This window comes from Molossus molossus, unplaced genomic scaffold (assembly GCF_014108415.1).
Source record: "Molossus molossus isolate mMolMol1 unplaced genomic scaffold, mMolMol1.p scaffold_m16_p_11, whole genome shotgun sequence".
NCBI lineage: Eukaryota > Metazoa > Chordata > Mammalia > Chiroptera > Molossidae > Molossus > Molossus molossus.
The window spans coordinates 47,296,277-47,313,291 of record NW_023425346.1 but is presented as its reverse complement, the minus strand read 5'-3'; the positions used below and the strand labels follow the sequence as shown (position 1 = coordinate 47,313,291).

Genomic DNA, 17,015 nt, shown 5'->3' with positions numbered 1-17,015 from the left:
GAAATGCCACAGTGAAAATGAAATGCTCCATTCTGGGCCATTGTAGATATTTCTGTGTGGGTGGAAAAATACAGATGCTCGAAGCAGCCTGAACTGTGAGACCAGAGTTAAGCTTCCGGTAAATGAAGCTTCTCCATCTGCACCACGAAGGTAACCAAAACCACATTGCTCACTCAGCGAGCCACCTCAGAAGAGTCTTTTGGCTGTGATAAATGAGTGCCCAAGGCCGACGTGTAATACATGTGTAACTGCTGCCAAAGAGAAATATGAAATATCCATAAGCAGAAACCTCATCCCGACTAGAACATTTACTATAATAATATATGTAGTGAATTAAGAAAGTCTTAGAAGTAATGTGGAATATTATCATTAGTAACTTTTTTTATCCTCACCAGAGGACTTTCTCCCATTTTTGTTCAGATAGAGTGGGAGGGAGGGAGAGAGAGAAAGAGAGAGAAACATCGACGTGAAAGGAACAACGACCCCAACCAGGGCTGGAGACAAATCACATCCGAGCAAGGTATGTGCCCTTGATCAGAATCGAACCCAAGACTCATTGGTCAGTGGGCCAACGCTCTAAATGCCAAGCCAAACCAGCCAGGGCTATCATTAGTAACTTTTTGATCTAAGAAAGCACCCCCAAGAATATGTAGTACCATTAATATATCATTCTAATGCTGTGGAATTAGCTCCTCCTCTTTTATATCAGTTTGATATCACCAGAATGTATTGTGTATTTCATTTGTCATTTGTACATTCTGATAAATTTCCCCCTCTTATTCTTCTTTCACCCACATTAATTAATGTTGTTATACTATTGCTATTTCTTTCCACTCACAAATTCTACTTTGCTTTTTTACAACATGTTTTCTATGACCTCTGGCTTCCATTTATTTTCTTTTGGATTTTTTTTCTCTTCTTTTAGGAGTTCTGTGTGTGTGTGTGTGTGTGTGTGTGTGAGTGTGTGTGTATAATTTAGGAACATCTTATTTTTATTTCTAACTGCATCTGCAGTCTTACATGATATACTTTTTTTGTTGTTGAAAGTATAACAGATGATCCCCCCCCCCCCACTGACCCTCCTCCTCCTGGCTTCCACCCCCCTCCTGCTTTCCCCAAACTATTATCTGTGTCCATTGGTTATGCATATATGCGTGTAAGTTCTTTGCTTTATCTCTTCCCAACCCTCCCCCCTTCCCTCTGAAGTTTGGTTGCTATTTTAATATTGCTTGTCTTTCTAAAAAACAAAAATATTCTTCTTCCATTTTTCTGTTGCCCATTACACTACTTATTCCCAAGATTTCTTTTTTGTTTGTTTTATTATTCTTTCATATTTACTGTCTGTTAACATATACTTCCTGTTATTTTTGTTTGTTTCCAGCTATGGTTACTGAGTGTTCTCTCTCTCTCCCACCCTCCCAACTCTCAGTTCTCTCTTTTATTTTGTCTAAATGCCTGTCATTATCGATCATGAAAATATATCATTTCATTGAAGTCTTTTCTCACCAAGAAAGTTATATTGTCTTATCTCTTAAAAGAAGCCAAGGCTCCTCTGTCAACTGAAACACATTTTAATACTGGTTCTCATGTAAAGAGAAAGATGTAAGCCAAGACTGCAGAGTCTATGAGGTTCCTCTCTCCTGTGTCTAATGAGGTATAGTTTCATAAATTAAGACCATTTAAAGTATTCAGTTATACATTTTTACACTAAAGAGTGAGGTTTCCTTTCAAGTATAAATGGAAAACTCAAGGTTTATTTATTTTTTTAGCAGATTCTATGCAGATTTTAAATATAATCTAGAATTTTTTATAATACTACTGACAAAATATTTATATAGTTCTTTGATTTTTAAAAAAATCAATTTTATAGTTTTTCTCATATAAACCTTGCACATAGTCTGTTAGATTTATACCTACATATTTTGTTTTGGAGGGTGCTAATATAAATGGCTTTGTGTGTTTAATTTCAAATTTCATGTTCATTGTTTGGTATATAGAAAAGTGATTTACTTTTGTATATTAACATTATATCCTGCAAACTTTCTGTAACTGCTTATTAGTTCTAGGAATTTTTTGTTAATTCTCTTGGATTTTCAACACAGACAATTATGTCATCAGCTATAAAGATACTTTTACTTTATTGTTCTTAATATGTATACCTTTCATGTGGTTTTCTTGTCACATTGTATTAGCCAGGACTTCCAGGACGATGTTGAAAGGAGTGTTGAGGGGACAGCCTTGCTTTGTTTGTCATCTTAATGAGAACGTTTCTGTTTTCTTCCATTGTATTTTAATCACGTCTTGTTCTTATAAAGGAAATCTACGGAGTTTTTAATGTTACTTTTCAACTTACACAACTTGATTGTCTTATAGTTTGTAGAAATTTTTCAGATGTTTCTATTGAGTTTTCTTGGCATATAATCCAATATATATAAATAATTATACTTTTACTTCCTTTATCCTTATATTAAAAGAAGTAATCATTTCTCATAGCTAATTGTATTGGTTTGTACCACCAGAAATTTGTTAAATAATAGTGTTATATTTATCTTCAATGAAAATACATCGAGGATTACTTTGTAAAGTTTGTTACTGACTTTAGGGTTCATATAAATAAATACATGTTTATATTTTCAACACACTGTGAAGGTAGCACTGTGTATTGGTGAAGAAAAGTTATTTATTCAATAATGAATGCTATAACAACTGGAAAAAATGGATCTCTACCTCACTTCATAGAGAAAACAAATTCCAAATAGGTTACAAATTTATACTTATAAAATTATAAATATAGCCATGTTAAAATTTCAAAAAACACAACATATGATATGTTCCTCTAAGGACAGGGGTGTTTTCCTAAGCATGATACAAAATCTAGAAACCAAAGAAGAATTAGAGTAAGATCATCACATTAACATTTTTGAAATTTTAATGAAAAAATTTATATCTGCAGCCCAAAAGCATCATCAAATCAAAAAATATATACCTTTTAAAAGGCCCTATATCACAAAATTATATGGTTTATGTCATATCTAAAAAGGTGCTGTAGATTAGCAGGGGAAAAAAATGAAAACATGGGTTGTTCTTTAAATAGGCAGTCACACAAAATGAAATAAAAGTAGTTCTTAAACATATCAAAAAAAAGTTCAGACTTTCTCATTGTAAAACAAATGCAAATTAAAACTATAAATCACTTAATTTTTGCCCCAATCAGATTAGAAATGTTGAAAATATAATGATATGTGCTGTGGATATAGATGGACAGTCACTGTGTTACTTTGCTGTCCAGAAAATGAATTTGTGCAGGCTTCTTAGAGAGTAATTATGCAACTATATCAAAATTAAAGATTCACATTTAACACAGCCAAGTCTAACTTTAGAAATTAATTCTACAAATAGATCTACATATATGTGAAATTATGTGTATAAAACATATTCATTGCAGCTTTATTTTTAATACCCAAAAGTTTGAAACAAGCAGAATACCCGTGACTGGGCACTTGATCCAATAAATTATGGTACTTATAAGCAATAGTTATAGCTGCAATTTTATTATTGTAATTCATATATACAAAAGATGCAATTAACTGTATCATAGCTGACTGACCTTAATGAGTTAATGCAATGTCCAAATAGAAAGTGTGGCCAAGCTGTAGCTTAGGCTCTGGGAAGTTCTGGCTCAGTAATATCTGTGAAATTTGAGCTCATATTAAATATGCCTGAAAAGAATACAATTGGGATTTGACCTCTGGCATCCGATCAGGTCTGACTCTGCTATCTGGAGTTGAGAATGTTGCCTCGGGTTCTCATAATATGTTTAGTACTATAGGACTATAATATCAGCAAGAATATTATTATTGCTTTAGTGAAGAAAAATAATGCAGTTTCTATTGAGCCTGTGGAATCCTGTCTTCTCTCTGGTCATTTTTCCCTGAAATAGGAGAGTCCTGCTGCCCCCTGCATCCTTAGCTCTCTTCTTCCACCACGACTCAATCTAGTCATTTCCTGCCTGTCTAGTCTTTCTCTCAGTCTTAGTCATATCAGTGCCATTTGTCCAGTCTTGAATTGTCTGTGTGTGTGTGTGTTCAAAGAAGCTCACCCCAGCAGGGCTAATGACATGAGCAGGTCACAGTTCTAGTTGTCTCAATGTCGGAACAGATGAAGAGCCAGTCAGGACAGCAGTGACCGTCTGATTGGTCATGAAGGCTGGCTACAGCAAACTGACCTGACCACCTCGGGCAGGAACCCCTTGTGAGGACAGGAGGGTTGAGTTTTATATCCTCTCAGAGACAGTTTCGTTTGTACTTCATCCTGTTGATGTGCTAACCATGGTCTCTATGGGGCTACATCCTCCTCTTCTGAGCGTCTCACAGAGTGAACAGCCCATTAGGGACATGGTGGTATTTAGCCTAATGTTCTTTAATTAAGGCTAGACTTAAACCACTTTCTTAACTTATGGCACAGTGCCTGTATCTGCAAAGTACAAGAATGAATGAACATGGTTGGTCCACTTAACAAAACCCTAGATAGAAACCACGTCTGTTAAGCCGAACTCATGGGAGCAGAACGTAGAATGGTGTTGGCCAGGGCTGGGGAGGGAGAGATGGGGAGCTCCTATTTAGGTCTCCGTTTGTTTCAGTGTCATATCAAGGACTCTGATACCTGTCGGGTCTGCTGAAGAAAGTGTTGTCATTTAAGACATGTTAGTGATGTTTTCCCACTCCTGAAGTAACTGGAGTAAAGGGCTAAAGATCTGCTGTACATTTTCAGTTAACAGTACTGTCATACACACTCAAGATTTTTGTTCAAATGGTAGATCTAATGTTAAATGTTCTTATTACAAAGAAAAAAAGAATTTATATTTAGTAATTGCATTTCAATTTATTTGGAAATAAAAAGTTCAATACTCTAGTAATTTAATGCAAGAGTTTATAGATAGTAAGCCCTCTCTTAATCTCCTTAAAATATCAACGTTTCTTTTTTAGGACTTTCATATGCAGAGTAAATGGTAATTAAAATGTGCAGGATGACAAGATGGAGCAAACAGTGCTTGTACCACCGGGACCTGACAGCTTCAACTTCTTCACCAGAGAATCTCTTGCGGCTATTGAACGGCGCATTGCAGAGGAAAAGGCTAAGAATCCCAAACCAGACAAGAAAGATGATGATGAAAATGGCCCAAAGCCAAACAGTGACTTGGAAGCTGGAAAGAACCTTCCTTTTATTTATGGAGACATTCCTCCAGAGATGGTGTCAGAGCCGCTGGAGGACCTGGACCCGTACTATATCAATAAAAAAGTGAGTGTTTTTTATCAGGCATGTTTTGCTGCTAATTGCCTACTGCATACCTTGGACTGTTATAGCACCTACACAGGCTGACTTAGCACAGTCTTAGTATCCTTTTGTTTAAGAACTAAACCATGTTTGCATGTATTAATGCACATACATGAGAAATGAATATGTCATAACAGATGGGCTGTCCCAAATGCACCACTGCAGATACCTAATACCAAATTTAAGTTATAGGCAGCTAATTTAATGAATTAAAAGTTCTCCCCAGCGGTTGCATTTACTGTAGAATTTTATGTGTTTCCTGTACTTGAAAATCCTGGAATTATCACAAGTTATAAAGACTTCAAAAATATTATTATTGATTTATCATGGAACAAACTTGGATGCCACAAGGGTTTTCAATTTCTATATCATGTTATATAAGTAAATCAGTTAGTTTCTGGAGCATTGCTATATAAATTCCAATTTAAAAAATTATTCAATCTTTAGGTAAAATATATTTATATTGGTAAGAATTAATAAAAATATTATATTTAGCCCAGGCCGGTTTGGCTCAGCGGTTAGAGCATCAGCCTGCGGTACAGAGAGACCTGGGTTCGGTTTCCGCTAAGGGCACGTACCTCGGTTGCAGTTTGTCCCCGGCCCTGGTTGGTCGTGTGGGTGGCAGCCACTCGATGTGTCCCTTCGCGTCGATGTTTCTCTCTCTCTCTCCCTTCCTCTCTCTCCCTCCCACTCTATCTGTACAAAAAATGGAAAAATAGCCTCGGGTGAGGATAAAAAATATATATATATGTTATATTTAGAAGAACGTATAAGTGATATTTTAATGCCTACATTTTCTGTATCAATGTTGTAAATGAATACCTTGTATTAAGCACCCAACCTTTCATTAAGACCATAATTTTACCAAACCAAAAAGAAAAGCTTACAGAAAAAAAATAAAATAAAAAAAGATTACTGCCATGGCCCGTTTGGCTCAGCGGTTGGAGCATCGGCCCGCAGTCCCGAGAGACCCGGGTTCGGTTCCCGCTAAGGGCATGTACCTCGGTTGCAGTTTGTCCCCGGTCCTGGTTGGTCGTGCGGGTGGCAGCCACTCGATGTGTCTCTTTCACATCGATGTTTCTCTCTCCCTCTCTCTTCCTCTCTCTCCCTCCCACTCTATCTGTGCAAAAAATGGAAAAATGTAGGGAAAAAAAAAAAAAGATTACTATATTGATTTTGAATTAAATTTATGACTAGCTCATTTGCAATATTTTATTAACTTTTTCATCTGACACAAAACATTTTTGAACTCTTGGTGGAAGGGTAAAGCACAAAGATTGTAAATAAGCAAATGAACTATTTTACTTAGACATGGGCCTTAAAATACCCTAGACTCTTTTTGTTGCTGGTACAGTTCTTGAAAACATGAAGTTAGTCCTTGTCATATGCATACATTTGGCATTTTAATATGTAGATTTGAGACTGTTTTGTAAATCACTTCTTATTGCTATAGTTTCAGAGATAAAAAACCTTTTGTATTTAGTGTTTCATTTTTTCTTTTAACTTTCAGGATACAACTGGTTTAAGTGTAACACACTTTCCCTTTTTGCCCACTTTACAGTAAAGGAAGACATAATCATTTCCCAAAGATGGTAAAAAAGGTAAAATATCTGTAACAAAAAAATAAATTAAAAATTAAAAAAAAAAAGTGGAAGAACAACAACAACAAAAAAAGATGTTAATTTTCTTTATTTAACATTGCTTGTCACATAATCTTGCCAAATCTTAGTAGGTATGAGTTTATCCATTTCATAACGGCCTTTAAAATTATAAGAAAAGGTGCACTTTATCATTAAATCAGCCTTTTGGAATACAATTTAATATACTGCCTGAAAAGCTAAAGCCTAAATTAAGCAACCTATGAGGGGTTTATATGTATAAGGAAAGTAAAAATGCAGGTAATCCAATTATTTGAGCATTTTAATTTAATGTTACTTCATTATTGAAATAATGGCTCTGCTGTGTTCTAGACAGAAATTCATTCACCCCATAGAGTATGGTAGTTTATTGGTAGACATTGGACACATTTAGTCTATTCAAAGACTGCTCTTATTATTATGGGTTAGGGGGCTTGACCCCCAGAAAGCCTTTTGCCTCTGCCAGACACCCAGCCCCCATCTCTATGGTGTCAGTAAACACCTTCTAAAAACTCTTAAAGCCACCCAGAGTCTTCATCAAGCATGGCTGGAATCTAGCATCCCAACTCATACGCTGTATCCTTACTTATGAAACTATAAATGAATGCTTCGAGAAAGACCAAACTAATGCATGGTGACAGGAGCAGAGATTCTTCATACAAAAACCAGATCATTTCATCAATCTTTTTCTTTAAAGAGTTTTCAGACTGATAAAAGTTGTTATCCTGAGAGGGTGTCCCCAAAACAAAATAATTGGCTCATAATGAGTGAAGCATAACAAAGGATATAAAGGCAGATGGAAAACAAAACTGTGTAAACCCTTTAAAGACTTAGAAAGATCTTAAAACTGAGTGTGAAAGGGAACTCTGATGCAATGACTAGTCAGCCATGGACTTGTGCTGATATAACCCTTATAAACTTTGTTAAGTTCACAATAAAACTTGCCATTAACATCTTCTATCCTTATCTTCAAATACACATTGTATGAGGAAGGAAAAACATTTTGGCATTTTGGAACAAATCACAATGTGCATGTAGAACAACCTGATAAGAAAAATGTTGTTATCAGGAAGGACTTTTCCCCAAGGTAAGGCGCATTCATTGCTTTCACATTGGGCTGACATCAAACGAGCCTTCAAATGTAAGTCATTCAACAGCAATGCAAATGACTCTTCTTCCAGGACTGCAGGCCTTCAAAACCAATATGGCGCACTTAGGATACCTGACTGAGCTATGTGTTTGAAATTTTATCCTTTTGCCTTTTCGTGTTTTAAAACTTTCTCTAGTTGCCTGTACACAGTCTTCTTCTTAAATTTTCTTTCATAATTGTATTATTTCATATGAAGGACTAATATTAAATTCTGAATTAGTTTGCTCTGACTAAAGTTGGACTGCTTAGCAAAATATTAACCCTTTAAAAGTAAGACATTTTTCTTTGGATGTTGGATGACTACTTTTACTTTAGTGACTTGAGTGTCTGAGATTGGCAGGGTGAACTTCATTAGAACAATGTGGTACACAGGTGCAGTACTCAGGCATAGCTACAGGGTCTCATTGTGGAAATGTCACTAGAGAAGATGCTTCTCAGAATGAGATTTCCCACCATTACTGATATTGAGGATATGGAGTGTATTGCCTGAGTGAGTTGGAATATGCAAACATCGGTTAGGCCAGTGACTTCTGTGAGGTTTTACTCAAGTACAATAATTAATGTGCCATTCATATTTATATACAAAGTCTCTAGTTTCTTTCTTAATAATATATAAATAAACAAAGCAAGACTACTATAAAAGTGGTTGCAGAATCTATTACTTTTGTTATACTTTTGATTACAGTACCTCTATAAGAAATATATATATATATATATATATACACACATACATATATATCTATATGAAATTTATGTGTAAGGAATAGAAATGACACTAAGCTTTCTGTGATATTCTACAAAGACAATGCCAGTGAGCTTATGGAAATGTCACTGCTGATGGTATATTTCCAGATGGCATATGCCCACATATTTTTATCTTCTTTGCCCCATTTTAAAATGTGCAAATTACATAATATTAAAAAGTTCTACTAAATTTTTTAAAATATGTTTTTATTGATTTTTTTAGAAAGAGAGGAAGGGAGAGGGAGAGAGTAATAGAAACATCATGTGAGAATCATCGATTGGCTGCCAATGCATGCCCCAGTGGGGATCAAGCCCGCAACACAGGCATGTGCCCTGACCAGAAATCAAACCAGTTACCTCTTGGTGCACAATCCACTGAGCCACACTGGCCAGACTGTACTAAAATTTTTAAAGTAGTTTAATCCATGATCAGTGACACTGTAGTAGTAACTGAAGAAATAGTAATAACCATCTCATGAACATTCCTGGTGCATGGAAGCATAGTACCCTTACAGACCCTCAGATATTTTAAGCTTTCAGAAGTCCAAGGTAAGAACTAAGGCATAAAAGAGAATACTGTCATGGAATTTTCCTTACTGTGTGAGCTCTGGACCTGTGGTCTTCAGAACATCATTCAAGGTTTCAAGGTTGGGTTCCTTTTGTTTGTTATTTACTTTACTTGTGTGGCAAGGCACATTTTAGCTTTTGAATGTAGCTTTTTTTTTTTTAATTTACTTACGGGATTTCTTTTCACAGTGACCTTTCATAGCTTGGGCTAATTTTGTACCATTTGGCTATGCATTCAAATTCTTCACATACTCTTCTTAAAATTATAGATGACTCACTAGTTCCATGGAAAGAAATATCCTTTTGACAGTGTGACAGTGTACTGGAAATAGAATGAAGTATTTTAGATCTGTACTGAGAATGAATAAGTTTGTTAATTATGGAATGTAGAAATGTATCCTTTAAAATGTATCTTTCCCTTGAATGTCTCATAGACAATTTATTTACTTATTATTATTCTTATTTTAATTCTCACCCAAGGATATTTTTCCATTGATTTTCAGACAGAGTAGGAGGGAGGAAGAGAGAAACATTGATGTGAGAGAAACACACCCGTTGGTTGCCTCCTGCACAACCCCAACCAGGGCTGGGGATCGAACTGCACCATTGACCAGAATTGAACCCGAGACTCTTTGATCCATGGGCCAATGCTCTAACCACTGAGAAGACCAGCCAGGGCTCATGGACTATTTAAAAACAACATATTCTCTCTTTTTATCAGCTCTTTTAAAAAAGATGCATACGCCTTCTTTATTGGGCCTGCATGAAGAGTCATACATGAATTTATTTAATTTTTAAATTTTTTTATTTTTATCCTCACCTGAGGACATTTTTCCATTTTTGGAGCGAGGAAGAGAGAGAGAGAGAAACATCAACATAATAGGGACACATTGAATGGAAACCCCCAGCACAACCCCAACCGGGGCCAGGGACAAACTGCAACCGAGGTACGTGCCCTTAGCGGGAACCGAACCCGGGTCTCTCTGGACCGTGGGCTGCCACTCTAACTTCTGAGCCAAACCGGCCAGGGCCATGAATTTATTTTAAATTCATGACTGGTCTGTTATTGTTACAGGAATATTTAGTTGTCATATTGGGTAGAGAGTGTTATTTGCTTTGTTTTTAGTTGGATTTAGGAGATTTTTCTTGAAAAAGTAATTTATTTAAAAAATCAGAAAAGTAGATGGTAATTAAAAACTCATAATTCCATGAATTATCATATGGACCGTCCCCAATTTACAATCTTTATTTGCATATTATTCTTTCCTCTAGAATTGCCAGTCACCCAGTTTCTCCCTTACATCCAAGACAGTACAAATGACTTCCACCTCTTTCTCCTCCCCCACATTATTTCTTCCTTAAGCCCCACCCCCCTCCTCTTTCTTTGCCGCTTCTAAGCCTCTGTCTCTGAAACTATCCCAAGATGATGATATTGGTAATAAAATAATGGATGGCATTTATTGAGCACCTGCTGTTTTAATAAGAGAGCCTTCAAGTTAAAGTGACCTAAATGCAACAGAAACTCATTAAACATAAAAAGGAAAAAAACAAAGAAAGAAATGTGTAGGGTGAATCTGGTTTTTATATCCAAGGATTCAGTACCTAAAACAACACCCTCAGGACTCAGCCCTTTTCCTCTGTGGTTCTACTTTCATGGATGCTGGCTGCACTGTCGGCTGGCCATTCCCTCAAGATGGCAAAAACAGCCGCCGTAGCTCTCAACACACATCCTCCAGCCTAGGAGCCACGGGGAAAGAGCTGGCTTGTTCTTCAGAAGCTCTAACAAAAGCCCTGTAATCGGTTCTAATTAGGTCCCGTGGCCAAGGGTTTGTGATGTTCTCATTGGGCAGAGCGATGTCACATGTCCACCTGTGTTGCCAGTGGATGGCTCAGCTCCACAGAAGCCACCAAGGCAGACAGTGGGGCAGCTGCGTTTCTAAAAGGACAAGACGGGAACTGTTACAGAAGGATGCTAAGCAGGAAAAACAGCAGCTCTATATACTATGCACTGTGTATCAGGGCACTTATAGTTCTTCTTTCTTTCTTTTTTTAATCCTCACCTGAGGATATTTTTCCATTTTTGTTCAGATAGAGCGGGAGGAGAGAGGGACACAGAGAGAAACATCAATGTGTTCACATCGACTGGTTGCCTCCCGCAAAGCCCCAACCAGGGCCCGGGAAGAACTGCAACTGAGGAGCGTGCCCTTGACCGGAATCCCCTAGACTCTTTGGTCCTGGGCCGACGCTCTAACCCCTGAGCCAAACTGGCCAGGAAACCATTCTTATTGAAAACACATGTCCTTCCAAGATAGCTTTGGTCTGTATTTAAAAATAATGAAACTGAGGTGAAGTTATTTGCCTGAGATCACAAAGCTATTAGGTAACAGAGACTAGATTTAAAACCTGATCTTCAGCCTCCGTGGCCTGTTGCCATGTTACTGTGGGTCTGTGCTCCTGTAAATGGTGCCAGTGGCAAAGACAAGTTGGTGATGGAGCCTACGTGAGCCCGTTACTGCTTTTCCTGCCCCTCTGTCCAGCCACTTTGCTGGATGTATCTCCCAAAGCTGACTCATCACTTTACTGTTTCTGCTCCATCAGGAGCATCTGCTGCCTTTGTTAAAACTAAAATCTTAGACACTCAGTGGGAATGAATCGCTTCTAAAGTCAGTAGAAAATTACATTTCCCACCAGATTCTAGTTGTGTGATAAGCACCTTTATTTTTTTCCCAAAGAGGACAGATTTGAGAACCTTCTATTGTGTGCCTCTGTAAAGAAATGGGATTCAAATTGGGATCTGAAGAACAGAAGGGAAAAGAGAAAGGAGACTCTTTCAGGGAAAGGGAACAGTCTATCAGATGGTCTATAATGTAGCTGGACTGAACTAAGAAGAGAATAGGATGGGCTGGGAGGTGGCTGAGGGCTAGGTAAGAAAGAGGCCCTTTCAGTGCATCTTAAAGAGTTGGAAGGTTAAGTGCAAAATGAATTATCAGAAGGCTTTGGGTAGAGAAGTGACATGATGCACTTTACTTTTTTATTTTATTTTATTTTTATCCTCACCTAAGGATATTTTTCCATTTTTCTTCAGATAGAGTGGGAGGGAGGGAGGGGGGGGGGTGAGAGACATCAATGTGAGAGAAACACATCAATCGGTTGCCTCGCGCACGATCCAAACCAGGGCAGGGATGAACTGAAACCGAAATACGTGCCCTTGACCAGAATCAAACCTGTGACTCTTTGGTCGTCAGGCCGACATGCTAAACGCTAGGCCAAACTGGCCAGGGCTGCACTTTACATTTCAAAAGATCAAGTTAGGAGTCTTCTGGACACTTGGTCTAGATTTTTGACAATGAAGATGGCAAATAATGGATGGGATCAGAATCTATTCCAGAGGTGTGATGTTTAAGTATGAGAGGGAATAAGCTCATGGCACTGTTTTCTAAATATGGAATTTGGGAGAAAAGTTATTGAACAGGAAAGTTGCAATGTGGAAACTGGCACCGCTTTCATATACATAAGTGGCCATATGTGTATATGTTTGAAAACCAGATAGTCATACATTTTAAATATTTTTAAAATTTTTTTCTTTATTTATTTTTACAGGGAGAGAGAGATAGAAACATCAATGAGAGAGAACATTGATTGGCCACCCCCTGCATGCCCCTCACTGGGGATCGGGCCCACAGCCTGGGCATGTGCCCTGACTGAGAGTCGAACTGGCGACCTCTTGGTGCATGAGTCAGTGCTCAGCCAATGAGCCACACTGGCCAAGCACATTTTAAGTCTTTTAATCTTTGATTTATATGGCACTTTAGAATTTATTGAGGGCATTCACATGGTGCATTTCATTTCATACTCAAGGGAAACCTGAGATCAGTACTATTATGATCTTCTTTATTCGATGCAGAAATCAACATGGAATAATTTGCTCAAAGTTCTCATACAAGTGTGAGCTAAAACTGGGCCTCAAATTAGTTTTTTTCAGTCAATGAAAAGTTAACAGCACAGGAAATGTTGTACCAAACCTGTGGGATGGGCTAAGCTACAGAGCTAAGGAATATTTGATGCCCAGATTTTATCATTTCACCTGTGGTTATAGGTTTTTCTCTGTCTGCGGCAGAGGCAGAGATGTTCGCACCCCTGGCTGAAGGGAGCCCAGCTGGCACCTCCTATGGGGTCACCTGCACTGGCCCCACCCCCACCATTTCACCAGCTACAGGCCAGAGACAGCAATTTTACAGACTCTTCTTTAGGTGCAAATTCTTCTTTGCAGAAGCTTAAAGAAAAAAAAAAACTGGCTGAGGCATTGAACCCACAGACACATTTTCTTGACTCATGCAATATTGTTTAACATTTTTGAATTAGTTTTAGAGATTTCTAAATCTGCAAATTATACACACACTCATACACAAACACACACGTGCATAATCATGCATGTTTAGGATTTCTGATCTGCATACCAAAAACGAGCAGGTCCCTCTTTCACCTAGCCTTTGTGAACATTTTGTTTGGTGATTGCTGGCTTAAAGACCACATGTGTAATTAGGCGAAGGCTGTGTATTAAAGCTTGGTGGGTCCCGTCAGGCAAGTACCACAGGTTGTTCTTTAGGTTGATTATCCATAGTCTAAAAGGAAAAACAGAATGAGACTAGGAAAGAAACAAAATTATTTGAATATTGCATCCTCACTTCAGAGTCAGGTAGAGAATTGTGAGGAAGTGTGCCATCCCTCAATGAGCCAAGAAAGGAGGGAAATCTTGGTCTGAATCCATAGGTTATAACCAATAGGCAGGGAAGTAGGTAAGAGTTTAGAAAGCCCACAGGAAAAAATATAGTTAAATGCTGTGGAATTTCCTCAGTATGAAAAATGTCCCCAGGGATATGTAATAATCGGAATATCTTGACTTTTCTATGCAGTTCTTTATACCCAAGCATCTCTTCTGCCACATGACTCCCATTGTCCCCCTCCCTGCCGGAACCTCTTAAGCCAGCAGCCTGGAGTTGGCAAAAGTTTTATCCCAGTTCCGGCAGAAGAGGGGGCCAGGGAATTCTAGCTCCAAGGCCAGGACAGCATCAAGGGGAGCGAGGAATGCCTTGCAGTCAACCTCGTACTCTGTTGTGGGAAAAAAGGTTCAGAGTTCTAAGACATTTGGCTTCCAAATACATCTTTGGAACATAGCGTATGTGCAAGTTAAAAATTGCTTGTTTTAAATTTGGAAGTTAAGGCACAAATTTAATAACCAATAGAAGATTGTGCAGTTTTTCTATTGTTCATGATCATTGCTCACCTCTCTCTGTTACTTATAGCTTTTGGCATTGAATCCATGTGTACAGCATAAACATTGATAACTTGGGCAATTTAAAAAAGCACTAGTTAACCAAAACAAGATTCACAGCCCTGCTATCGCACAATCACTTGAGCTATTTTTTGAAAAAAATTCAGAATACTAGGCACGAGAATCTCTACTGAATTGAAATCACAACACCTGTATGAGCTAAATACACTTATTCCCATTTCTTAGAACAGGCAAGTGAGTCACAGCAAAGTCAGGTAACTTGTCCAGCATCTCACTGCTGGAAGGCACGCACCAGAGTTGGACTGTGACCCAGGAATCTGACTCCAGAGTCTGCACGCTTAATAACTACAGAAGTTCAAACAAATCCCACCTATATTTTCCTAAGGTTTCTTTACAGATTAACTTGTTGATTGCAAGGGATGTTTACCTTTTTTCCTTGGTTTATCTATAAAGTCAGAAATGATATTTTACCTGGCAGTCTTGCTGAAGGGAGTCAGACCTAGGAGTACAGTGAATGGCTTATGTCTGGGTCTATGCTGCCCAATACAATAGACATTAGCTATGTGCAACTATTGTATGTAAAATGCGGCAAGTCCAGACTTTGAAGATTTAGGATTTTATGAAAGAGGATATAAATAACTTATTTCAATCTTTTTAAACTTATTTCAAACTTCATTCTTAAAAGGTAACATATTGGAAATATTGGATTAAAGAAAACTTTGTTAAAATTAATTTCACCTGCTTCTGTTTACTTTTTTAAAACATGGCTATCAGAATATTTAAATCACATATGTGGCTCAGATGACTACTTCATGTAATATTTCTTTTGGACAGCTCTAGTCTAGGTAAACCGTCATTTGTCCTTCCAGATTTTCTCCTATTAGTGGAGATAGTTGAAGATTCACTGACTCATAAGCTTCTTGGGATAACGACTTATCTTTGTTTCACCTATAAGCCATAACACAGAGCTTTGCAAATATTGTGTTAAACAAAACACATCTTTTACATCAAAGTCAGTTAAATAAAAACTTGGACCTAAAAGTAGTTCCATGTTACTTTCCAGGTATCTGCAATACTCATACGTATTAACACCTTTTTGTACAGGGGCTCAATAAATGTTACTTGAGTTTGGTAACTATACATGAAGAGATAAGTGAAAAACTTGACCAATATCTACTATATAAAGAGTTGTGTTCCTACAAATATATCTTTAAAAAGTGATATTTCATATACAGAATCTTATTTTTCTAATTCAATCCAACTGTTATGTTTTGAAATTTGTTCTCAAGCACAAAATTATTCACATGTTAATTTGATTTCATGATTTCCTACAGCCTTGGACAATAAAGAGAAGTCTGTTTCAAGCTAGGTGCTACTGTATCAGCCTTTTCTCCTCCACCACCAATTTTGAACTTTTCCTTTTGTATTGAAGTGACATCAGGCAATAAAAATTGTCCTGAGTTGTGTTAATAAATTTTTATAGAGCTCATTTAGATTTAAAGGATGTCAAGATACTTCACTGTAATGTCATCTAATACATTCTGTAAAAAAAAAAGTCATCATTGAGCTATATGTTTAGAAAGGGTTAAGATGGTAAATTTTGTTATATTGTTTACCACAATAAAAAATTGAGGAGGAAACATTAAAAAATCACACTCAATTGAACAGTTTGTAAAGCTTGATTTGCTTAAAGTTACATAATACAGGGTGGGGCAAAAGTAGGTTTACAGTTATTTGTAAGGAAAATAATACAATAATTAATAAGTAATAACCTAAGAATAAATTCTTTTTTTTTTTTTTTTTTGCATATTCACAACTATAAACGTACTTATGCCCCATCTGTATTTGTTTATACAGCTTGAGGTACGGAACATCTTGGCTAGTCTTTGAATTCTTCCCATTTTGAGCCTTTTCTTCTCTGTTAAATGGGGAGGTCAGGAATCAGTATGCTTGAAAATTCTAGAGTTACTTGACGACTTGTAAGGAAACAATGTTCCCTTCTGACTCTCTCCACCCTTCAATACCATTAATACCATTATTTGGAGAAAAATTTATCTGAATCCTTGGGGGCAAGTAACGTTCATTAATTCTAAACACTTACAAATGAAATGTGTAGCTTCTGGGCAATGCGAGCAACTATAAGGAGAATAGATACAGAGATGAGGAAAGGGACATCAAATCAGTTGCAAACAGTAAATTTGAAGCTCTGAATGGAATTTATTGACATAAAAATTGTAACACATTTGAGATTCTATATATTGGATGGCTCTTGAAGTCTGCTTTATTTAAA

General features: G+C 37.2%; 1 protein-coding gene across 5 annotated transcripts in view; it reads left to right on the top strand.

Annotated features, from left to right (window-relative positions):
• Window positions 1–17,015, top strand: part of LOC118625237 (sodium channel protein type 1 subunit alpha) — a 126,427-nt gene that overhangs the window by 49,965 nt on the left and 59,447 nt on the right. For 4 of the 5 annotated variants that reach the window (XM_036254021.1, XM_036254018.1, XM_036254019.1 and 1 more), the window contains exon 2: window positions 4,986–5,298. In XM_036254021.1, coding sequence (XP_036109914.1) covers window positions 5,035–5,298 — 264 coding nt within the window. In that variant the 5' untranslated portion in view covers window positions 4,986–5,034. Of the gene's footprint in view, window positions 1–4,985; window positions 5,299–17,015 lie in introns of those variants that run through there. The other variant, XM_036254022.1, reaches the window with a different exon arrangement.